At 40.7% G+C, this 25800-nt stretch overlaps 1 protein-coding gene across 2 annotated transcripts in view; it reads left to right on the top strand.

Moving 5' to 3' along the window:
• Positions 1-2850: 2850 nt before the first annotated feature.
• The window catches only part of abcc8 (ATP-binding cassette, sub-family C (CFTR/MRP), member 8), a 44222-nt gene continuing 21272 nt past the window's right edge, over positions 2851-25800 (top strand). Inside the window, exons 1-16 of one of the 2 annotated variants that reach the window (XM_068603187.1) lie at positions 2851-3080; positions 5368-5509; positions 6819-6940; positions 9623-9789; positions 10896-11138; positions 14130-14318; positions 15698-15862; positions 15964-16119; positions 18165-18299; positions 19443-19605; positions 20546-20586; positions 21055-21200; positions 23318-23429; positions 23675-23794; positions 24659-24731; positions 24851-24956. In XM_068603187.1, coding sequence (XP_068459288.1) covers positions 2933-3080; positions 5368-5509; positions 6819-6940; positions 9623-9789; positions 10896-11138; positions 14130-14318; positions 15698-15862; positions 15964-16119; positions 18165-18299; positions 19443-19605; positions 20546-20586; positions 21055-21200; positions 23318-23429; positions 23675-23794; positions 24659-24731; positions 24851-24956 — 2228 coding nt within the window. In that variant the 5' untranslated portion in view covers positions 2851-2932. Of the gene's footprint in view, positions 3081-5367; positions 5510-6818; positions 6941-9622; positions 9790-10895; positions 11139-14129; positions 14319-15697; positions 15863-15963; positions 16120-18164; positions 18300-19442; positions 19606-20545; positions 20587-21054; positions 21201-23317; positions 23430-23617; positions 23795-24658; positions 24732-24850; positions 24957-25800 lie in introns of both variants that reach the window. The other variant, XM_068603186.1, reaches the window with a different exon arrangement.

Genomic DNA, 25800 nt, shown 5'->3' with positions numbered 1-25800 from the left:
GACGCACTCTCTGAACACATGAGAGAGAGAGAGAGAGTATTTTTTCTTTTTAAAACCTTTTTTTCTTTATTGAATTCCACGCGACTGATGTGGCGGTATTGAAGAGTGTTTGGTGAAACGCAATGATCTCACGATACAAACCGGTAAGTGCTGGTGGTTGTGTCACCTGGTCTCACCGCTGCACTCTCACTTTCAACGGTAGGCTGCACTGCTTTGTTAGCATGTCATGCACGGGATAGCATAGCATTAGAGGGTTGTTTGTATTGACATCATGAAGTGGATCTCAATTACACATGGGCGGAAAAAAAAACAACTATCCACACCGACTTACACATGTTTACATTGCATTTTACAGAAGGGCTGGCTTATCTAATTGTGTTAGTGATCACAGTTATAGTGAAATAAACCACGCGTCTGCTGTAATGGAGTAATAAATTACTGGGAGTTATCCATAGAGTCTAATTATGTGGGAGTGTGAAATAATATGTATGTTTTTTTGCGGCTGGGCTGTTACATTGTGGTATTCACACGCTGTCACAGCCAGATGGTTAACATTTTCTCAAAGATGAGTTTGAGGGCAACCCACACCTCCTCCTCCTCCTCTTCCTACTCCTTCTTCTCTGTCATTCTCCTCATTTGAGTGAGCCAGAGAGACCGACAAGATAGATGTAGAGATCAAGGCATGATTCCTCATTCACCTCTCAACCCCACTTTACTCCCACAGATGAAATCATCACTGTGCATGACACACACACACACACACACACACACACACAGTCATATGTTATATATTTATTTGGCATCTGTATCTGTACAGATATGACAGTAACAGACATAATGAGGTAATATTTGGGGCTGTAATATATTAAATGATTTTAGGAATGCCTTGTTCTTTATCTTTGCTGTCAGCCGCCGCAGCAACTAACCCTTCTTTTCTTTCTGGGTGTCTTTATGAATGGCCTTGCCTCTTCTACATATTCTTATCCTTTCTACACACACTGAAGCTTCAACTCTCCCCGGGCAATCTCGTGATAGAAAGTGTCTATCTCAGATCTAGGCCACCAAAGAACTGTAGCTCTGCCAGTTGTCCTAGCTGTGAAAAAAAAATCCTAATACAGACACAGTGCCTGATACAACTGTTACTTTGAGGCATCGATGCTGACAGTATATTCCAAGACTTTATTGTCCAAGATCTAGTCTCATTTACTTGGTGAAACCCACGCTGACATGACATCTGGTTGGTCTGCTGTGCCATTTTAATTAACAGATTACAGTTGTTAGTGAAAATACTCCTCTCCTTGACTTAATTTAAACCCTCATGTATCGCTTCACTGTTTATGGACAGCTGGTGTAAGTCTGGTCATCATAATAAGGAGATAATTAATGCATGACAGGAAGAAGATACAGGACGTGGCTGCGGTTGCTATGAACTGTTCATCTTCGATGACCTTCAATTTATTTCAGAACTGCGTAGTTTCCATACAACAGCTTCTTAAATGCTGCTATAACAATGCACATTGGAAAAGTAAAAAGAATCTCAAGTCATCAACAAAATGCAGTAGACATACATAACATAATGTTATACTTTAGTAACAGTTCAGTGACATTTAATGGACAACAACATCTAATGAGTTAAGTTTAAAAAAAACAGCCTCTTTCAAGTGTATCAAGAGCACAAGTATTTTAGTTTTGCTTTCATGAATCTGGGTTTCCATCTAGCTAATGGTATTTCAAGCACAGAACCATATTTATATAACAATTTAGGAATTACATTATGAATAATTGGTTACCTAAATGCACCTCGGCACATATCTTTGTGTGTAAACTGCTCATTACATATAATCTTCCTGTTGTAATGTGAAGGTCACAATGGCGTGGATTATATTAATCATAAATCACTTTAACCAGTAAGAAAAGGTCTGTCCTGTGGATTCATGGATTATCAAAATCTGCCCACACGTGGCTTTTTGCTGATCCCTCTGAGCAAGTCGGCTGCCATTGGCTGCAGCGAGAGCTCTCACGGCGGGACTGGACGCACAATGCATCCATCACAGGAATTCATTCATATTCTATGTATACAGCATATGTATTCAATCCCTGTTGTGTCCTTTCTTTTTTTAGTGCTCTGAGAGATATAACGTGAACTAAAGTAATACATGACTGAGGGGTAGAGTTATGTAATTCCTGAAAACGTGGCATTGGGATTTAGATTAGAGCGCTTGCTCACGCTTCATATGTGTATACAACGCTTGCGCTGCTCACTCAGCAGCTGTAGCCCTCTCCTTGTTCCTCTCCCTCCTCTCTCTCTTCATCAGTTACTGCTCCTCTCTACCTTCAGTGGCTCTGTAGCGCACAGTCTTACCCACTCTGCTCTCGTCTTCCAAGGTCGACTTTGAGCATTGGTTTGCAGCGAGACCAGAATAGCAGGTGCACTGCAGAATGCCACCGCTGCTCCCGCTATGTGTGTGTGTGTGTATGGGAGCATGCCGATCTGACTGCATTTGCTTGGAGCGGTGCAGCGCAAAGTGAAGCTTCACTTTTAGAGGATGTCTGGAGACTGCGGGCAGACGGGATACAGATGTTTCTTACCAGCATGGCCGGGAAAGCAGCTTAGTCTGCTGGAAAGGAGCGAGAGCTGCTGCTCTGGACTGTGACTGCCGCTGACCCTCATCTCCCTCCTTCCGACTCCCCGCCTGTCTCCTCTTTTTCATCAGGTCCGATATTTGGGAGCTGCATTCGAGAGGGAGCTGGAAGGAGGTCACTTTGGGAATTATCTGCTGAAGAAGCCCCCAGTGTTCCCTTTGAAAAGACGTCATGCTCTGAGAGGCTCTATTTAAAATCTCTGCCTCTCCGCTGTTTCTGGTCCTCCCATCCTCCTCTTCCTCCTCTTCCTCTTCTTCTGGCGGGTTCCCAGCAGAGTCCCGGTTCCACCATGTCTTTGGCGTTCTGTGGGAACGAGAATAACTCGATGGCCTACAACGTGGACAGCGGGGTTCTGAATAACGGCTGTTTCCTGGATGCGCTCAATGTGGTGCCACATGTCTTTCTCCTCTTCATCACCTTCCCCATCCTCTTCATCGGTGAGTGTCACTGGGAGGTGAGATCCTCAGCTTCTTCACACCACATCTCTCTGCACAGACCACACACACACACACACACAGATGACACAAAGATTGATGGGCTTCTCAGTTCTTGCTCTATCCCCATGTTTACTTTTACATGAGATTAGTGAACTATCGAGTGCTTATTGTTGTATAAAGTCTAATGAATCACTTTTCATACACTTTCATTCCCTGATTTTAAAACGCCCTCTCTGGGTGTTGGCTGTCCCACAGCCAACATCAAAAATATGAGTCTCCCTGTGGTAGAAGGAGGTAAGCACATATTTCTTGAGCTGCAAGCAAATGTGACTCCGCTGATGAATGTAGAGATGCAAACAGATGCCATAGTGCTGGCATTAGGTTACACCTCCATTGCTCCTGACCATTAGTATCATCATTGGTGTGTAACAGCTCTGCGTCGTTGACACAGTCACATGCTTCGGCTTCATTGTCTGCCCTCGCGTGTCAGTGTGTGTGTCCAACATGTGGAGCTTTTCTTTTTAAACAGGACAACATATTGTTGCTTCCTACAAGGCTCTGTGTTCCTGTTGTTTACTGGACATTCAATAATCAGATTCAAACATTAACTGCCTCTGTGACACATTACACTCCCAGCTCGTCCCATTGTGTCTTTGTGCTGCAGGCATAGATGCTTTCTCGTACTACCACATTTAAAAATGTGTGTTTATTACATACAAACATTATTGTTATATGTTTGTATGTTTTTATAGTAGGCTATCCTCCGATCCTTCAGTTTTCAACGTCATCTGTCCGTCTCCCTGTCTGTCCGACTACAATTTTGGTCTACATTTAAATATTTGATCGATTGCCATGAATATTTTTCTCCAAACGTTCATGCTCTCATCAGCCTGAATTGTAACAACTTTGGTGATTCCTTTTCTTTTAATCCTGTCATCAAGTCAAAATTGAAACGTGTTCAATTCTTTGGTTTATGGGCGACTGTGGCTCAGTGTTAAGCAGGGTCGTCCTTCACACCACATCTCCACAGCGGAACGGCGGTTCGATCCCCGGCTCTGCTAGCCCATGTCGTTGTGTCCTTCGGCAAGACACTGATCCCCAAAATGCCCCTGTAGCTGTGCCTACGGTGTATGACACCTGCTAACCATCAGCATATTAGCATTGTCCCACAAAGCCGCTAGCATGGCTGAGTGTAAACTATTAGTCTTACAAAAATTCTGTTGAAGGTTGGGCTCATAAAAGTTTTGTTTCTCATGAAAAAAAGAAGTCCTTCTTTAAAAGAAGCCAAAAAACACCACCAACATTATTATGCTAATTATTAGACCAAAAGTGGAGAGGCAAACACACTCAGTGACAGTCCTGTGAGGCTGTCGTGCAGAAGAACCTAGCTTAAACTGGAAGCTGCGATTCCTCAGTCTGCTCTGTCACCTTGAGCTATACTGACTACACTAACAACTTTGTCACCAAAGAAAAACCTCAGGGGTGTGAAAGCTTTTCTGTCCGCCTTTATAAAGTGTGTTCTGCTCTGCAGCTATGCACTGTAGCGTGTTGCTCTTTCGAGCACTGGCTCATGAGTTATAGTCACGTCAAAGTTACCATTAAATGGGAATGTTGTGTGGGAACATGAACCCCAACAGTTGTATAAGACCAGCAGTCAGAGAGGAGGATTATTCAGTTAGGGCTGATGTTGTTACTTTCAAATAATCAATTGATTATTCAGCCTATAAAGTGTCAGAAAATGTGTGATTGGAATGCACTGTGGGTGTGTGTGTCTGTGTCTGTGTGTGTGTATTTGTGATCGTTAGCTTGTGCCAACACTTCTCAGCAAGATAAACTGTCCAACAGCTGAGGTGCCAACAACAGAGGATACATTAACATAATCCGGTCTGCAGAGATGTGTTTTATGACAGCGGTGACTTACATTACTGACATGAATTACACTCTAATGACTGAATCATTGTTACATTAAAGTCTGAGTTGAAACAAACACCTGGCTAAGCTAAGGGACTAAGGACCCTGTACAAAGCTCTAGACACAATAATTTAAAATAATGAACTTGAGGGTTTAAGGCCAGCAGCCATCTGGCCATGTGCCAAGTATCAAACGATGGACTGAAAGTGATAATAATACAACTTTCTCGACCTCGTAAAATGTAACTTGTAGGCAGTCATTACCCCAGCAGACCTTTCCTTTTAGTTTACCTGTCTTCCAGCTTTGCTGTTATGAAAGCATTTTGTCTAGCTGTGAACTGAAAGTAACACACTGTATTTCCTGTCTTGTCGTTGAGGCTGGGGCAGCCAGAGTTCAAAGGTCCACATCCACCACAGCACCTGGCTTCACTTCCCTGGTCACAACCTGCGCTGGCTCCTCACCTTTGTCCTGCTCTTCATACTCGTCTGTGAGATTGCAGAGGGCATTGTCTCCGATGGGTATGTTTGACTAATTCATCTAAATATCGAATCTAACTTAGTGGAAGTGATGTCTTTGCCATGAACTCCTGACACTCATGATGTGACTATTAGGTTTCAGCAATAATTATTTCAATTATTATTATTATTAATTTAGTTTTGTGTCTTAATACATTTTTTACAATAACTAGCTTTGAGACAGTCGTGTATTTATGGTAAACAGAGTATTGGTGGTTCAGCCAGAAGGCATTGAAGGACTTAGCTGAATTTAAGACTTCATTATTTATTAATTTCATCATCATATAACAAATAATGCTGCCTATTATACAACACTAACCAAGCTCTTCAGATTAACTAAATGTAAACAGGACTAACAGCTCATGAGTCCCTCATCCAACACATTATCCTGCAGCAAACATTCACAAAGTTGTGTATTTAAGTTATACGTTATACGTTAAGTAGCTAGCGTAAAATCACAAGCTTGCTTTCTGAGATGTTAGCATGCTAAATTGGCAGACATCTGAAAAGAAGCTGTTTTTGTGATGTAGTCCATGGGTTATAATATTACAATGTCTTTTCTTCCATATTCATACACTAAATGGAAATGTGCTGTATTGGTTTGTGATTTTTGAGCAGCTGTTTTTTTAAATGTTACTCCTGAAACTATAGGATGAGAATTTAGTTAGCATTCACCAACCTGCTAGCTATTGTCCAGCGGTGTTGCTATTTAAATTCATTGCATGCTCACAAATCAATAATTTGTTCTCGCATGAAGCGGAAAAAAACATTACATAACCAGCATTAGAGGTTAAAAAGAAGATTTAAATAGGTAAGTGTTGTTGGCTGCTAAAATCAGTGGCTAGCATAGATGTTAATTTAGACTAGTTAGCACTGCCACTGAGCTTCTTCACCACACAACATATAGCCATTAAAAATGTGCTGCAATCAATAGGTTGGCCTTTATTTCTAATAACTTTTGTCCTTCTCTACCTTTAAACGCAGCAACAGTTTTTAAACCTCTTGCTAAGGAGGTAATTGTCAGAAACACTAGCAGAGACACGGTTAAGAAGAGAACCCATCTCTGTCCTTTCTCCCTTTAAACCCCCGATCTTCTTGTCATCTGTTATCGTCTCCTTTTCTCTGCTTGGGTCATATGCATCCTTTTCTCTGCCCACGCATAACAGGACCCAGTAAACACTCAGGATTACTACAGGTTACTACAATGATTGTAGTGACCTTGACGTGAATAAAGGAGCTGTGCTCAACTCTTTTCTGCATCTGTTAGAAAAATTGTGTCCTTACTGTAAGCTTTTTCCTCTTTCATTTGTAGGTTCAGCAAATCCCCCCATCTTCACTTATACATGCCTGCAGCTCTGGCCTTCATGGCTGGCATCACCTCTATTATCTACTATCATAACATCGAGACCTCCAACTTTCCCAAACTACTAATAGGTACAGTATTCTTAAATTATTTAATTACAGGGGAAAGGTTTACTGAACACAATTGAGTCTCTTTTTTTTGCATTACTTTTACCAGTCTTTTGCTGGTGGTGTCTGAGGAGCTCCACTGAACACCCAGTCACGGTTTCAAACAAGAGCCCAGAGCTTTTGTTCTTTTCTTGTGTCAAAATTTGATTACATATTTTAAAACATTGCTGAAAATTGATTAGGTCTTGTAAAACCTGGATGAATGAAACAAAAGTTCCATACCAAATGTTGTCTTTACATTCAAAACTTATACTGAGAATTTTGAAAGAAGCTTGAAATGTCCATCATATTTTATGATGTCATTACCTTAATTTAAGTAAATATTTGTTGTGATTGTGGTTACATGTGATTTATGGTGCTGTTGGATTGTAGACGAGCTCTTTAGTACAGGTGCTTGCCTCCCTTTGTGTGCAGCAAGCAGGGGAGCGAACAGGGAAAATGTGGTTTATGAAAGGGTTAATGCCACAAAAATGGATTACGGCAGTATATTTTGTTTGATATAAATCTGTTGTGAATTTATAACGCTCTGGAGTTCTTGGAAATGTTTGGATGGAGCCCAAAAGTGGCAAACAATCCTACGCAGCAACCACAGGAATGTATTTCTACAAATAATGAAATACTGATATTAGTGCATCAGAATCTTTATCTGCAACTGCGGGTTTAAACGGAATAAAAAGACTTGTGAAAGAGAAGCTGTGCAGCATTTGAATGTTGAGAATGTTAAGAATTTGAACGTCAACTTTATGAATTAAGCATTGACGCTTTGAACTATACGAATACAAATAATGTATAAAAAACTGACCCTTTTATGTGGTTTAACTCTTAATGTCAGAAGAACAGCAGGTTCAAACTGTATGAGCTCTTCATGATGATATAATTATGAACTGAATCAGTGCAACCATTTACTGATAATTGGTCATTACATTCAAAAAGGACAAGAAAAGGATTGAGGATAATCTCATGCAGTCTAATAGTACTGCTAGATTAACTATTCCTTCAAGGTAAATGAGATATAAGACGTACACCGTTTTTTTTAGTTGGCTGTCAACCAGTACTATATCTCTTCATTGATCATTATGTCGCCCATTTGAAATACATTAATTAACTTCATTTTGCGTCAATATTACCCTTCAGTCCATTAGTTTTGGCCTCATGTTTGCTCCTGTAATGATCACTCTGTGTGCTTCTCCTCCTCCTCATGCATCATTAACTCATCTGTGTTCATCTCTTAATGCCTTACTAGCTACTCTCATCATGTCGATCATCCACCTTCGACTTTAAAATCTCTATATCACAGTCAGTCTCTTAAGGAAAGTGATGGCGCGGTGCTGAGTTCATCATTGCTTGAACAGAAATGCATCTCTCATATTGAGACTCTACCACTGTCCCGCACGCTGCCATTCAGAAACACAGTTATAAATGTTAAATTCTTCATTCATAAGCTTGACTATTATGCGTTTCATGGGCCATTCAAGAAGCTTTATTTTCTTATTTGAAACTAGTTGAGAGTTTCCTTGGCTGTGTGCATGGGATCATTGTGTTGCTGATAAGTCCACTTTGTTTAATCTTCATCATCCTGGAAGATGCGAGCAGATATTTATCAAGAATGTCTCGGTACATTTTTCCATTCATCCTTCCTCCAATGATATAAAGCTTGCCAGAGCCGTATGCTGAGCAGCAGCCTCACACCATAACGGTCCAGCTCCAAGCTTCACTGTTGGTCTGGTGTTTTGGGGGTGATGTGCGACTTCCATTTAGGTCTCATCTGACCAAACTATATTCTCCCAGTATTTCACAGGTTTGTCTAAATGTTGTGCGGCGAACTTTAAACAAGCTTCAACATGCTTTTTCTTAAGCAATAGAGTCTTGGTGGTGAGCGGGCATGCTGGCCATGAGGTTGATGCATTACTTATTGTTTTCTCAGAAACAATTGTACCTGCTAATTCCAGGTATTTTTCAAGCTCTCCCAAGTATTTCTTGGCTCTTAGACAACTCTTCTAATTATTTTTACTCCTCTGTCAGAAATCTTGCGAGAAGCACCTAGTCGTAGCCGGTTTATGGTGAAATTATGTTCTTTTCACTTCCGGATTATGGCCCCCAACAATGCTCACTGGAACATTCGGAGGTTTAGAAACACTTTTGTGACCAATGCATCACTATGTTTGCAACAATAAACTGAATCCAATTCAACATCTGTGGAAAGATCTAAAGATCAGAGTTCCCACGGAAACTATAAGATTTCAAGACTGCCAAAGTCACACTTGAGCAATGCTTGAGACGAGTTTCTCACAGGCGGCGTCTTGAACCAACAAAGGCTTTTGTACCAAGTATCAAATAGACACGACACGTTTTCCATTGTGTGATTCCATTTTACACGTAACTTAATTTCTGAATTTATTTGTTTGGTTTTCTTTGTATGTATGGATTACTTGGGTCATTGTGTATTTATTGAGGATGACTACTTGTGGCTTTTTTCTACAAATCCAACCAATCTAGTTCCATACAAACCGACAAAGCATTGACGGATAAACTCCAGCTGTGATATAGCCTGTCTGCATGTCTGCATGTCTGCATTGGAGTTATTTATCCTTTTGGCTCGCCCAATGATTTGCTGTCTTTTTCCTGATCCGTTGTAAATCTCCTCAGCCCTGCTGATCTACTGGGTGCTCGCCTTTATCACAAAGACTATCAAGTTTGCCAAGTACACTGAGCATGGCATCTGCCCCAGTCAGCTACGCTACTGCATCACCGGACTGCTGGTGCTGCTGTATGGACTCCTGCTAGCTGTGGAGATCAATGTGATCCTGGGACGGGTGAGTCTGTGTGTGTTGTCTTGTATGTGAAGTTGTGTGTCGGCAGCTTGTGTTGACCTATTTTTAGTTCCATTCACTTTTCCTTTCAGTTGATAATCCAAATGGCTCCAGTGATCAGCGATCATTAAAGCGTCCCCTTTTTAGATAAAAATAGTTTGGATGCTGCATGTTTGTTTTTGAAAAAGTAATGAAAAATGCAGAAAAAAATAGAAACACACCTAGAATCATCAAAGCAAGGACAAGTTTAAACCAGATCTTTTTTAAATCGACGATAAGAGTCTCTTCCAACTGCACTCAGTCTGTTAAAGCGCACGCTCAGCATTAACCAGTTGTTGTCACATTTTTTGGATCACAGCTGTGTTTTAGCAGCATTTATCAGGTTTTTAACATGCTCTTTTACATGAATTCAATTGTTGAAACAGTCAAAAACATTTCTAAATGCATGTTTATGATTAAATGTCGCTGACTATTAAGGTATTTTTCAGTAATCACATTTTCAATAATCCTTTCTTGGCTGTGTCTGAATGGCTTCCATCATCAAACAACGGCAACCCTTGTGATTGTTCTATAAAATTCAACAAATTAATATATAATTAAAGATGCATTTGCAAAACACAGTTGGTGAATGACAGAAAACTTGCATATTAGTGAAATAATGTGATTTGTGTTTGTGTTTAGATGTAGTCCTACTTCATCTGCCAGTCACTGAGTTTCCAAAAAGCTTAAACATACACATTGACTCATTTTAACTGTCTTCATATTATATTGTGAGGCTAAATTTCACTGCACCACTTCTACTAGTTTCAATTTCTTTTATGCAATTCAGTGGAATGGTTGTGAAAGAGATTGGGCAATTGCCATGGTGACATCAGACATCCTATAATTAGTAAACAATAGAGACAATTTATTCTTCAGCAGCTATCATAAATCCCACTAATAAAAGTGTTTTCAACTGTAATGTTGATTGCGTTCTCGCTCTGATATGCAGTATGGAGGAACTTATAATTATGAGTTCATCAATGTCTCATCATCAGTTGTTTTTACATTCACTCTTGATAGTCCAAGAATAAAACAGACTTTCTTTCTGTCCTTTTTTTCTCTCACAGCGCTACATGTGTTTCGCTGACCCCACAGAGGTGAAGCCCCCCGAGGACCTCCAGGACCTAGGTGTTCGTTTCCTGCAGCCCTTCGTCAACCTGTTGTCCAAAGCCACCTACTGGTGGATGAACACCTTCATTACCGCCGCTCACAAACGGCCCATCGACCTTAAGGTCATCGGCAAACTGCCCATTGCCATGAGAGCCCTCACCAACTACATAAAGCTACGGAAGGCCTTCGAAGACCAGAAGGTTAGTGCACCGACTGAATGGTTTCGTGTTGATCTTTACTTCTTTCTGGAAAACATGGGATTGCCGCCTGGTGCTGGAATCAAGTTAGCCCATAGACCGTTGCATAAATAAATGTTACATGAGTTAATGCTGTGTCATTTTCTACCATGTGCATTTCTAAAGAAATTAGAGGGATGCTCTTCGCTTCAAAAAAAGTTACCGATATTGGACATTTTCAGCAGATCTTTGTGGGAGATGTGTTTGATTTCTAGATCTGAGGTCTTGAAACTGATGTGGTGAAACAAAGCAAAAGCACTGCATCTTGCGTCATTGGTGCTGAATAAATAATTCCGGATGTATCAAGCGCTGTTGCAGATGCCATCTGAAAGTAACAGAAGAAGATATGTTAGAAAGAAAATCTCTTTGTTGGGCTGAGTCCCCCATGACTTCTAACGCATGTCAGAAGAGAAATATTGAAGATATTTTTCCACAAATAACACAGCAAATGTCTGCATGTGAAGGGTTTCTATCTTATTTTAAGCCAACATAATCTGGCAAACTAGATCATGGAATAGGAGAAAACTGCTATCTCTTTCTGAACGTGGAGATTCTTGAAGAAATCAACTTCCTCAAATGAGAATATAAGTATTTATGTACGAGCTTAGAGTGCTGCTTGTTTTGCTCTTTATGGCCCCACCTTGCCTCACTTTGAGCCCATTTGTTGTTTAACTGTCTTAATTAATCTTATGTTTGTTATGTTGAAATGCTGTTGGTTGGTCAATCTAACAAGCGCATGAAGAGATCTGGGAATATTACAAGATTTTTGTGATTAAAAAAATGAATGTAAGCAGCTGTTTCTATTAAAGACGGCGATCTCTGTCCTGTGATGACTCATCCGCGGCTGAACTGGGACCATCAAACTGTCGTCAGACGTCACAGAGATGATTAGTCAATAGTGTAAACACTGAAATGTGCACACATGCACACAGGCTCAAGCTTATTCTTTCTATCTCGGTCCTATTAAGACGTCTTTTATTTGGAAAAATGAATTTCCACCTTACAAAATGAAATGTGGTTCCTCCGCTTTATACCGTCAGAACTTCTTTAGTGAAACATCTTTGTGGGTGTTGTGTCTTAGTTGCCTTTTTTTTAACTCTGCTGTTAGCGGTGTTTCGTCTTCCACTGTACTTTGAGGTGTTTCTAATGTTTTTGTCCGCCATGTATGTAATGAAGGTAAAGAGAACTAAACTTCTCTCGTAACATAGGAAGTCAGCGTTAAGCATTTCTAATTTATAAGGTTTAAAACTGCCGGCTGGCTCAGTGCGACGTTTTTTATCTTCTCCTTTCATCTTTGTGGGTTTCCTCTTGCAGTCATAAGACATGCAGATTCAGTGAACTGGAAACTGTAACGTGTGATTGACTCTCTTGTCTTCAGAGGGCCATTTGCTCTCAGCCCTTGCATCCTGGAACACTTGAGCACCCTATGACCTTAAGCTGGTATAGAAAGTGGGTGGGCTAATGGAGGAATGCTGTTTAATACAACAACACCAAAGATTTGCTGGTTTGTTGAAATGAAACAAACTCTCTGTCACTTTGGACTGTGCAACACACTGAAAAAGGCTTTTAAAAAGTTTTGTTTACTGACACCTATTTATAAAAGAAGACTGTTGTTTCAAAATGTAATAGTTGGTATTTTGAAAATCAAATGGCACTTCTTCCTATTAATTGAAATATTGACTTTTACATATCATGCCTCCTTCTTTCCTCTCGGTCTCACTTTTTGCGTGTCAGCGGTCAGAGGTGAGGGGCCTCCTGTACAGGTCATTGTTTTCCAGTGTTTAGAAGGTCACAGAGATTCGTCACTGCTGCATGTATGTGTCCGATGTGAACACAACCCCCTTTCCTTCCGGTAGAAGCAAGGGATGAGAGGACTGAGAGATCCCAGTGGAGAGGTGGGGGGTGGGGCATCTAGAGGAGAACCCAGAGGCGGCGTATCATTGCTATTCTACTGTGAACGAGGCGACATCTCGACCCCTGTGGGGGTGAAAGCACTGTACTTCATGGGAAGCGAGAACCACTCTGCATGTGTGAGAAGAAACGTCCTTCTTCCTTGTCGTTTGAACCCAAGGTAGAAAGAAAGGATGTGTGTGCGTGTTTATTTGTGTGTGACGTGCACTGTGACACAGGTTCCGGGTGAAGGCTGAGGTCCACTATGAACTCATATGGAAAGATAGAGACACATGTTATTAGGCACGTCTGTTCTCACAGTTCTGTGAATGATAAAGTCAAGCTCATAGAGATGCACAACCACACACACAATGCTCTGGGAGTGTTTACAGCACCGTGACAGTCCAGATGTTTTCCTCTGATCATTGCTTACAAACTGAACTTTAAGTAAATTGATTTAAATAAAGATCAGTAGCTCCTTCTGTCTGCCTTTCGAAACAAATCGATTCAGTTCTCAAAGGGATTTTTAATGACTTAAGATTTTAGTTTATCTTTTGAAAACCATCTGCCTGTTTTTGCATGCTGTTTAATTTTCATCCTCTGCGTCACTGTTTCATAGCATCATTAGTTTAAGGGCAGTCAAACATAACTGGCTGATCTCCACTTTGAAAATCATCATTAATCATCACATCCCATGATGCAGCAGCAGCTGCACCGTGCAGGATGTGAGCTCCGAACTTGACCTGATTTTACTGGTTTGTGTTGCAGTGGTGGAGCATCTTTTGAGTTGATGGTGTACGGCCCTACAGACAAATGGCTGTGTAGGATGTTTGGTGCAAAGCAATAACAAAACAATTTGCGCCCGGCTTCAACAGCAGCATTCGTCATTTCACTAATGAAACAACATGAAGCTTTTAATAAATGATGATTGATATTTTAATAATCCAAATCCTTTAAAATAATGTTGTCAAAATTGTTGTTCATCGTCATTTATTTCACCTCATATTCAATCATCATGCTAATATATTACCTACTCTGATCCCCTTTTTTTTTATCTTCCCTTAGCGGCCTCAGAACACAACTCCACAGGGCCCAGCGTTGATCTGGCAGGCCTTCAGGAAAGCATTCGGCAGACCTCTCATCCTCAGCATCACATTTCGCTTCATGGCCGACTTGTTGGGCTTCGCCGGACCTCTCTGTATCTCTGGCATCGTCCATCACATCAGCAAGGACAACCACACCATTCAGCGGCCGGTGAGGAGTCAACCATAATGCCATGCCCGCAATAGTAGCGTAATGTAGCCTAACCTAGCCTAAATTAACCTAACTGTACCTGAATTTACTTCATTTACCTTACCTAATATAACCCTTACTTACTTTACTTTCCAAACATAACTTTTTACATGATTATAGGATTGCATAAATGTTTTGATGGCATCAGTTTTTCTTTGTTGGAAAAGGAAAATGGAAACTGAAATGTTAGACTCTATAATGCTTTTTGTTGCACAAACAAACCAGTTTCACATGCTTGTCAAAGGTATTTTCTCAGCTCTTGTGTTTTCCTTTTTTGACATCTCTTCCATTGACCACTTATTGCCAACTAATGTATTTTTTGTATTACACTACCTCGTCCTTTTTAAACTAGCAGAGGTTTGGGAAAAAGTAATCCTTAGTTCTATCATATTGAGAGCTCAAGAACTCATAACAGACAAACACAGCTTCAGGCGACACACGTCACAAGCCTTCTTCCTACCTCTCCAAGGTCACTGTTACATTTTGATGATGCCCTCTCTCCTGTCCTGGTGGCGTACTAATTTCATTCTCATCAAATATTAATGAGACCTATTGCTGGCGGAGCTGTCTTGGTTTCTTAGAAACCTATCAGGCATCTTTCTGTAAGAATAACTCTTCAACTATTTGTTCAAAACTATTTGTCCCGTGCGTTGTCACATCCAAAAGTTGGTTGGACATGGTTAAAAGACTTGCCAAGCACTCAGAGTAAAACCTCTTGGTGGTGTGTCATTTTGAAGAGAAGACTGAAAATAGGCTTGTTTGTGAAATAGTGGCAAAGAGCCAATGACTGTAGCAGGATAGCGTTTCTGGGACTAGGTCAGAAATGTTATTGGCAGTGGGAAGAGAATGAAGGGGGATACATTTCAAGGATGATTGGATATGGAGTGGAGCCACATTTCTAATCAATAATTTGTAGTTCCACCTCAGCGATTGACCTGTATACCTGATACAGAATTAATTTATTTTTAAAGGAAGAGGTCATATCCGTCTCTTGCAGCTGAGCCGTACTCTTACTCAGTTTCCAGCTCAAACTGCACATATTGTACCTGCTGTGCGGACTCTGACGGCTCCTCTTCATTTCAGTTTGGTGGAGTTTCACATGCAGCGTTGTAGCCCGCTGTGAACTCAAAATGATACATTTGAAATAGGTATGGTAACCTTTGTCTTCTGAAGGGACGAGCAGGAACAATACTCGTTGAAAGTCCTCAATGACAGAGTTGAATCCAATCCTGTAGAGTTCAGCGTGTGCGATTGACCTTGCCGAGGGGCCTGCCTGTCTACCAATGATAAATGGGTCGATATCTCTATCTCCCCCTCTCTCTACCTGTCCGTGTTTCCAGATGAGGTTGCTGGGAATCTATTTCATTTCCTCCAAGGAGTTTTTAGAGAATGCATATGTTCTGGCTGTGCTGCTCTTCTTCGCCTTGCTCCTGCAGAGGACCTTTCTCCAGGCCTCCTACTATGTGGCCATTGAAACAGGCATCAACCTGCGCGGGGCCATACAGGTACAGGAAATATTACATTTAAGGCATTGACTGCCAAAACAGATTATTCAAGGTTCCACGTTTTGTCCACATGGATGTGAATGTGGTTTTCTTTCCCCTAGACAAAAATCTACAACAAGATCATGCGTCTGTGCACCTCCAACATGTCCATGGGCGAGTTAACTGTTGCTCAGATCTGTAACCTGGTGGCTATAGATACCAACCAGCTCATGTGGTTCTTCTTCCTCTGTCCTAATCTGTGGGCCATGCCAATACAGGTAGGAAATGTATTTTCTACTCTATTAATTAATGACTTGTTTAGTTTTCATGTGTTATCTCTGTAAGTGCCGTGGCCTCCACTTGTCTAGTCTCTGTCAGCTACATTTGTAAGAGCCATCGCTGCGCCACAACCCCTTAACTCAGGTTATACGTTGTGTCTCAATGAAATGTGCAATTTCGTTTAATTTTTGCCATTAAGGTGCCTGTCCGTTTTTGCATTTGTCTTTTGTTTCATGTCGTGCATTATTGCACAATTGCATTTGTGTTAACTTCGCTTGTTACACTACTCTTCAGGTTTTTTTTTATTGTGCCGTGCGTTGTCTTTTCTCATCAGGCTCATGGCATGTAGGGCAAACCGTGCGTTACGATCATGTGGGGAATACGTGGTTGTATACAAAGATGTGACGGCTGAGAGGAGCATCAGGTGTTAGAGCTCCTGTGAGAATCAGAAAAAAATTCACTGTAAATCTGTGCAGTCAATTTCAAGCCTGTGACCTTCATGTTTTGTAATGATGTCCTATAGAATAGATGGATGCATAAGTCATAACTCAGTATTCTATAGTTAATGTTGTTATTAAGACCTCAGGAGAAAGTAGAATCCAAACATCATGGTAAATCATACAAATAATTGGTTACCATTTAGATCAAGATATGTTCTTGTCATATTTATCTGCTGTTTCTTTCTTCGCTTTGGCCTCTTCCATTTGAGACAAATGTAAAAAATAACAGACTCATTGCCACATTTTCATTTACCTGCTGCTGCTGTTCATTTATTAACACCATGCCCAGGGAAGGTGCAGGGAAATTAAAGCTCTGGGAAACAAAATATTGCTCTCATAACTCAGAAGGACCATAATCATGGCTGTGGCAAAGATGGCGTGGAGGATTATGACGTCTTTTGAATACCAATTATATTCATACACCATAATATTTGGTGCTGACGTTCCTTTTCCCATCAGGATAAACTGTAATCAATTTGGTGAAGTTATATTATAGCAAAGATTATAACAGCACCATCATCAAGACAATTTTAGAAGGTACTGAATGTAGCTGCTAGCATGGCTGTAGACTCAACGTCTCGTTTGATGGTTGGTAAAGTCATTGGGACAACCTCCCAAAAGGTCAGTGTCTTGAGGTGCTGAGAGAAAGTGGTCTGTCAAATGAGAGGGAATGATAATACCAAGCAGTGTGAAGCAGTTCACATCGCAAGTGGGATTCATGTGAGAAGCTGACAGAAACTGTGTGGGGGTTGGTGGCTTCAGCATTACATGCTTAATGCCATGGTTACAGACGACCGAGAAGGCAACCGCTGTGAAAAGATGTTTTTTAAGGCAACTAAAATTGTGACTCGCTGTGTTTTTCCATTCACACACCTGAACCCAGTGGCACACATTACGTGACAGATGGGGGAGGTGAAATGTCACATCCATCCCCCTCTGATTCTGAGTGTCCTGGGATCCCTGAATCAGCCATGTGTGTATTGTGATGCCAGAAAGCAACCAAGGACAGGTGGAAACATGATCCACTGTCATCTCTGTTGTGGAGAGAGAAAGAGAGAGGGGGAGGGGAAGGAAGAGAGAGGAGGAGGGGAAGAGAGAGAGAGACACGGAGGGGGAAGGGGAGAGAGAGATGCTATATGCTAAATATGAAAAAAAATCCTTCTATCAATGTTTAATTTGGATAAGTTTGAATTAATTGTTCAATTTACTGACTTGATGCTGGCGTAACGAGTCGTATATGAAACCCAGAGCTGAGATGTGCAGCGTTGCGTGTTCCTTCACTTGTGAACATGCATTTATGAATGTCATGGTATACATCCAGTTCAATAATGATGGCTGCTACCAAACATGTATGTCACTTGCTTGACATTTATCGCTGCTGCTCACAAAGCAGTGCACTGTGGTGTTACCTTTTCTTTAAGCAGTCAATGGGGAGCCTTGTGTGATGGAAGATTGCCTATTTGGAAGTGTTTCGTCCTCATTTTTGTCCCCACAAGGTTAACATATATGTGCTTTCTTTCCTTCTCTGTATCTTTTACCGTCAGATTATTGTGGGAGTGATCCTGCTCTACTACCTCTTGGGAATCAGTGCCTTGATTGGAGCGACCGTCATCGCTGTGTTAGCTCCTGTACAATACTTTGTGGCCACCAAGCTGTCCCAGACCCAAAAGAGCACCCTGGTGAGGATTTTTATAGGCTGTTCAGCGATGCAGCCCTGTATGGGGCTATTATGATCTATGTTTAGCCATGATAGCTAGATGTCTTTTGGTGGGGGCGCGCGGTTAAGTGGTCATTCCACCACTTTGGTCTAGACTGAAATATCTCAATAACTCTAGGATCCTGCTATTCATGCTTTTATTGACATAATCATTCAATGGCATCCACTGCTGCTGTTATTAGTAGTAGTACTATTAGTTATATTATTACAACTGATCAGATTATTGTTGCTACTAATGCTGTTAATACTCTCATGACATGTATGATTTCTGTCATACAATGTAATTTCACTATATCTATTGAACTCATTCTGGGAGAGAGATCCTTTCTCTTCCATAGCTTCCTTCTTGCTTTTTCAACGTAGAAGGAGGATGTCATATTCTGTTCAGATGATAAAGCCCGAGAAGGCAAGCTTGTGATATTGGACTATACAAATAAAAGTGAACTGAATGTATTTGTTTTGACACATTTTGGTGATCTTCCGACGTTTCATTTAATACCAACATGAGGATGACATTTATTTTTCAAAGTTAAATCTATATTAGATAGAAAACCATGCCATTTGCTGCAGACATACATGGTCTTTATCGACTTTCCCCTGACTTGTCATCTCGCATCATCATCAGGTCAAATCTGGTTTACTTCGCAATGAGCATTAAGGCCTCTGCTGGCTTCGTTTTGTTATAATATGTTAAAATCATTCCAGTGCGTCATGGAGAAACTAAAAGTTGTGGCAAGTTTTTTCCAGTGTCTGATAACTAGCAATATATTCATATGTTGAATCGTAATGGCAACAATGTCTTCGATGCTCTGAGCTGCAGCTCATACAGAACTTTGCAAACATAGTTGGTCAATATTGGCTCATCCACATTATAACGGGTGATGAAGTGTTGAATCATGACATTACATGCTTCTCTCGCACAGATACACACACACACAAACACACACACATATTTCTGGACACCTCAAAACATTAATTTCCTTGGAGAAAAAACTATTGTTTTATTTGAAGAAAAGAAACAATAACAACAATTTCACACCAGATTTATTCCCCCAAAGCCTTTCTGGGGTTGTTTATTAAAAAAATCTCCCTTTCCCCCTTGCAGGAATATTCCAATGAACGTCTAAAGAAGACCAACGAGCTGCTGCGTGGCATCAAACTGCTGAAGCTTTACGCCTGGGAACACATCTTCTGTAACAGTGTGGAGGGGACGAGGAGCAAAGAGCTCACCAGCCTGCAGGCCTTCGCTCTTTACACATCCATATCCAGTAAAGCACTTTGTGCCATCGCCACACACTGAACTTTGCTCTCTTTCATTTGATCTTTTGGAATTGGGTTTAAAGAATTAAGGATTTCTTCCTCAGAACAAAACAACATTCACAGAGATGCACAAAGCTTTGCACGGCTATTGTAGTTGCAACTTTATTGAACCCCGCAATTTCCAGTCAATATCTATATTTCAACACGTAAGTGTAAAAATAAGTGGATGTAAAGGTAATTCATATTTGAAGCATGGCGACCATGGATTACTGTACTTCCCCTCAGTCCCTATAGACAGTACCTAAGAAATCGCTGCACAATTTGGTCACACAAAACATATTTGTTTTGTTGATCTTCTTCCAGGTGAATAGTGGCTGCATTAGGCGGTTGAAACCTAAAATCAATGATTACGTATTGAAGAGGAGTGAGCGATCATAATTTTGTCCCTGACGAGAGAGAGAGGAACCATTTTATGACAGCAATAGAAACCAAGATTAAATCACCATTAGTGCAGAGCTGAGACCACTCTGTCACTGCAGTAACAACCTTGTTTTTATCTTAACATCCATTCATGTTTTAGATAATACGTTTGAATTTACTGCCTAGTAGAAAATAATGGGCATTATAAAAAAGGGGATGACGTGCAACAGATGTCTTTACACAGGATGTTATTACCTGGTACGCTCGAGCAGATGATCTAATGAGATAAGTTGTGTATTTGTGAGTCTGTCTAATTGGTTTCAAAAAAGTTTCTATGAAATTGACAACATTTTAACGGAATAACTGTGAGTTGATTGACGAATTACAAATGATTGCCTTTTTGTGAGAGTGTCAGGATGCAATCGGCTTTTTTTAAATTCTCTTCTCTGTTTTGATAAATCTTGTTTGTTTTCACTGGGGCTAAGTCTCGGAAAACGCCTTTACATCCTGTTTGTTTCTTTTCTCCAGTCTTCATGAATGCAGCTATTCCCATCGCAGCTGTATTGACGGTGAGTTTGAATTCCAGCTCTATCATTAATTCCTGTTAACTTCCCCCCGTGTGAATGACAGAGTAGAAACAGTGTCTAGTGACATTTCACAGTGACATAGCGGGGGGCTCTCCGACACTAAATCCTGCCTGTATTTATAGAAGTCTTTCATGCTTGTAGACTTGAGTGGTGACATATTAGAAAAGGCCGACCGATACCAAGGAGAGGGATGATTACATACAACAGACGTAGACAAGTGATTCTTCTTTCATTTTATCAGGCTCCTCGAACTTTAACAGGACAACTCAAGTTCAACAGCAACTTCATGTCGACAACCGGAGAATAACTTCTGTTTTTCTTTGCTGGGTTTTCACCTTGAACAGACCTTTGGTGTCACATCAGCCAGTCAAGCAGTTCAAGGGTTTAAATGTCTAAATCCATGCTGCTGAGACTAACCTCAACCATTTTGTCCTTCCTCTCATCCTGCAGACGTTTGTGGTTCATGTTCACATCTCCGAGGACGCTGATCTTTCCCCAGCTGTGGCCTTTGCCTCTCTGTCCCTCTTTCACATCCTGGTCACCCCCCTCTTCCTGCTCTCCAGCGTGGTGCGCTCCACCGTAAAGGCTCTTGTTAGGTGAGATACTAAAATATAAGTTTCACAATGAAGCACAATGTCAGATTTGTCGTCTTCCTAATCGCAAGATAAACGAGGAAATACTCGTTTGACTTTGAGTACATTTTTGTTTAGAAATGTCTGAAAATAGTCCTGCGGAGTTGTTAACTGCAAAGAGAAGAAGCGCTGACAATAAACCGAGCATTCAAAAGCAAAATCATGAGATGAAATGTTTGACCTGCAGTCAATATTGGATCAGCTTTTGTTCGTGTCATTTCTTTGTTGTTTTAGCACATTTGTCTCTGGCAGACGAATGTTGTGCTTATTTATTTTCAGCATTTAGCTGCACATGTAGTGAGTTATAGATCTCTCCCCCATGTATTAATGGTCAATGACCCACCATGGGATGAAGATGATGTAGGTGCACGTCTTGTATTACAGACTTACAGCATGTAATACAATTAGGATGCAATGGATATTAACCCAACAAGCTTATATCTGCAGAGATGAGTGCCAAACTGCATAATATGTCTTGATACACTTTAGGTAGAAAACAACAATAACTTGTCATGAAGTAAGAGCACTTGAGAATGACGGCTACAGGAAACCGCAGAATTCATTTTCTAAGATAAACTTTTGGTACTTACAAAGGTTGGGTGTTCTGAAAAATAAATAATTAATCTATGTACTATGAGATGATTATAAGATCAATAATGAAGGGGAACACATTTCTCTTGAGCTATGAGAGTATACATGTGCAAATAAATGTAGGTATTTACTTTCCACACAGTACGTGGATGGTGAAATGAGCCAATCAAATATAATTTTCAACAGGCGGTCAAGCACAGTATAAAACGAGCAATAAAAAGTGTTTTGAGAAAGTGTGAATCACCGAAACCACAAGAGTTCCTTGAGAATCGGGCCATAGCTGGCCAACCAAAGCGGTTTGCAGTTTGCTGCAGCAGAATGTGAGATTAGACAGAGCTACTCCCTAATGCACGCACACACACGCACGCACGGACACGCACACGCATACACACACACACTCGAGGAATCACATGACTCTCCTGGCGGAGATAATGATGAATTTACTGTCCCCTATGGGTGTAAAGTCAATGAGATGAACTCTTTTCCTTGAGACTGTTCAGGCAATGAGCGCGTGTCAGTTATCATCTCAGCTTCTTGTAATGAAAGGGATTACAGGGGATGGTGAAACATTTCCTATACGGGCCATAAAGAGGCCAGCTGACACAACTGTGCTGGTGTAAGCACCTTATTTTAAATGGAGTGGCTTTTCTTTTTTGAAAGTGGGAGCTGCTTGCGATCCTTTGAGATGTCTATTTTGGGGCTGTGTGATCTGACACATTTTGTCAGACACCAGGAATACAAAAAAAATCTAAACTTACAGTTTAGATTCTGTTTATCTCCACACCTCAACATAAGAAAATGTCTCTTTGTAGGGAAAAAAAAGCTAATATGGTCAATGCAAAGTCATTGTGCAATTTTAAATATATTTCATTAGATTCCTTTTTTAGGTTGACATTTGGTGCTGAATAATACATCATTTAATCTTCCTGTGGACTGAAACTTAATTGTTCAAGTGTCATTCTCATTTCATCTTGCTGTGGATGACACTTCTCACACTGGTGTCGCTGCTGCAGTGTATATACTAGCACACTGTGGCATGTTATCTGTACTTCTCTCTATACTGAATTATTTATCTATAAGACATATGGATACAACGACGAGTTAACTGAAGGAAATGAGTCCCATTTTCACATCTGACATTCAGCACAGATTGAGATGAAATCTAATGAAGTAGAAGATATGTGATTAGCCCAGAGATGGAGATATGTGAGTGTGTATGTCAGAGGAAGAGAGTGAATGCTTGTTCCATTAATTTTCCTGTTTCTGTTTCACTGAATGAAAGATGACAGTGAACAATGTGGATGCTGTTTTATTTGCATGAATAAGTGAGTTCATTCAAAGTCTATGTTGCTTGTTCCTGTCTGCTTTACGAGTTCAATACAGTACGACTCATCTATGAGTATGTTTTGAACATGTTTTACAGATTTATTCCATAGATTCATAACAAATTGTATGCGTGGTGACTTTATTTCTCTCTGTTTAATCTGCAGTGTTCAGAAGCTCAGCGAATTTTTCTCAAGTGAAGAGATTGGAGATGAGCAAGAGCCCAGAGTGATAACCTCTGGCTCTAGCAATCACAACCAAAACAGATACCAGGCCGTGGTAAGTACATGTACACGCATTGATTTTGTGAAACAAGATTTGTTTCTGACTATCTCCCCAGCTGCTGCGTCCAGGCTGTCTCACTTTGCTGTGAATGTTGTTTTCTTCCTCCACCTTATTGTCTTCCTATTGATATCACCATTTAACTTGTTCTCCTTTGTGTCTGATGTTACTCTACCCTCCTCCAGTCATCCTCTAAACCTCTCCCTTCATCCTCCTCCTCCTCTTTGTCCCGTCACCACCAGCCCTTGAAGGTGGTGAACCGGAAGCGCCCCCCGAGGGACGACTGGAAAAACTACAGCTCTCCAGGTGACCATGAAGGGGACGGGACCTACCAGGACATGGACCAAGACATCTGTATCAAGGTTAGAAACATAGGACAGTGTGTCATCCTCCACTACATGTCCTCTGGTCAGAAACAAGGTACACTATTCCTCCAGGTCGATGTAGCAGTTAGAGTGGCCTTCACAATTCAGACCATTTAAACTTTAGTTAAAGGTCAGTCTTTTTTAGATTATACTGCCTCGCTGTAATGGGGCAAATAGCCTTTCTATCCAGGTTTTGTTATGACCTTTAGAGATTTCTTTGCATTAGGGACAAAATACAAAAGGAGTTAAGGATTGAAACCGTCATTGTGAATGATTTAAATCAAAAGCTGGCCTGGAAACCGAGACAGAGACGGAGGAACAGAGAGTCAAAGCTGTGTGTTGATAAGTGGTGATGCTGTGAAAAATAAAAAAGAGCTTCAGGTAAATTGGATAATTAAGAATATTGAATATAAGATTGAATATAAGATAAGATATTCATTTAAAGTGCACACAAGACACAATCAAATAAAAAGCAAAACCATTAACCAATTAATCTTTTTCTGGCACTTAAAGACAGCAAATTACAATTAAACTATGCACACTATCAATATCAACGTAATATCGGTTTAAAAAATGCGCTCATGTGCACTATTGTCATTTGTTATCATATCTAGGATGCTGTTGATTGGAGTTTGATACAAATCTAGCTCCAGCTGTGGAAAGTTTTGAACCGAATAATTCACTTTCTGTATGTGCAAGTGAACAGCTCCAGTATCCTGCATTAAGTGAATTAAATGAAATCACATTTCCCTCTTATTGCATTACTCAGCATAAATTTGGATGGTTGGCATGTTTACTGTTTATTTACTAAAGACCGAGTTAGCTTGACATCTGGATGAGTGTGTGCTATGCTCTCCTCAGATAACTAGCGGCTATTTCACCTGGACTGATGGACCACCAACACTTTCTAATGTGGACATCAAGATCCCTTTCGGTGAGTGTCGGGCAGTGTGATGTACAATCTGCCTCCTTGATTCCTCTCCTCACTTGTTCCTGTACCCAGTTTCCTTCTGTCTCTTAGCCGTTTGCTTCATTGCCTCTCAAACCTCTCAGGTAAGCTGACGATGATTGTGGGCCAGGTGGGTTGTGGGAAATCATCCCTGTTGCTGGCAGCGCTGGGAGAAATGCAGCGAATATCAGGAGCAGTGTCCTGGAACAGGTCGGTTACAAGTTCACTGTTTTCTGTCTGTCAATCAACTCGGATACTTCAGTTAAAACGTTTCAATTTCAGATTTGAATGAATGAGTTTGGATGAAAGAGTTGAGTTCATTGGGAAAAAAAACAACGTCCTCTGTGAAAATAACAACCGCGACAATCCCTTAAACTTAACATTTCTGGATGGGTGCAAGACCTTGATGCTGATCATTTTTGTCCTGATTATCTGATATTTATTGTGATTAAGTGTCTCCTAAGTCTAAATTAAATGATGCGGTATGAAGGTTCTCCTTTCATAAGTAAAGACTGGTCTGAAAACAGTAACAGTCATCCCAGTACATCAACCATAGCCCCATAAATGTAAAAGCAATAAATGTAAAAGCAATAATGTGTCCTCAGGGAAACTCATGAACTGTTTGGTACGCAGTGATCTATGGTAATGAAATCTAATCCAGGTGAAAGGTTAATTTGAAGAGAATTGCTTCTCATCGAGACCCGGACCACTTCAGTCGATATCATCTCCATGTTTTCTTCCCCATTCTCATCCTGTGTTGAACTCAAGCTCATACTTCTTAAACCTCTCTGGTAATTGGTCTCTCTTACTCAATGATATGGCAATATCACATAAATGGAGTTGTAGGTCAGTGAAATAGAGTTGATATTGCAGCTTTTATGGCTGATTAAGTGTAGAGGACTGTGAGGATCCTTTCATGCACCACTGACCCAAAATTAGTCAATAATGCAGATAAGGAAACATCCCAACAGACTTGTGTGTCTGCAGGCGAGAAACGCCTTTAAACAGACGACAACAACAAACACCACGGTAACTATAAACCGCTCATCTCCTT

The sequence above is a fragment of the Clinocottus analis genome, unplaced genomic scaffold (genome assembly GCF_023055335.1).
Source record: "Clinocottus analis isolate CAN_PGR_092001 unplaced genomic scaffold, fCliAna1.0.p SCAF_6, whole genome shotgun sequence".
Taxonomy (NCBI): Eukaryota; Metazoa; Chordata; class Actinopteri; order Perciformes; family Cottidae; genus Clinocottus; species Clinocottus analis.
The sequence above is the reverse complement of the archived record's forward strand: the minus strand, read 5'-3'. Positions and strand labels throughout refer to the sequence as shown.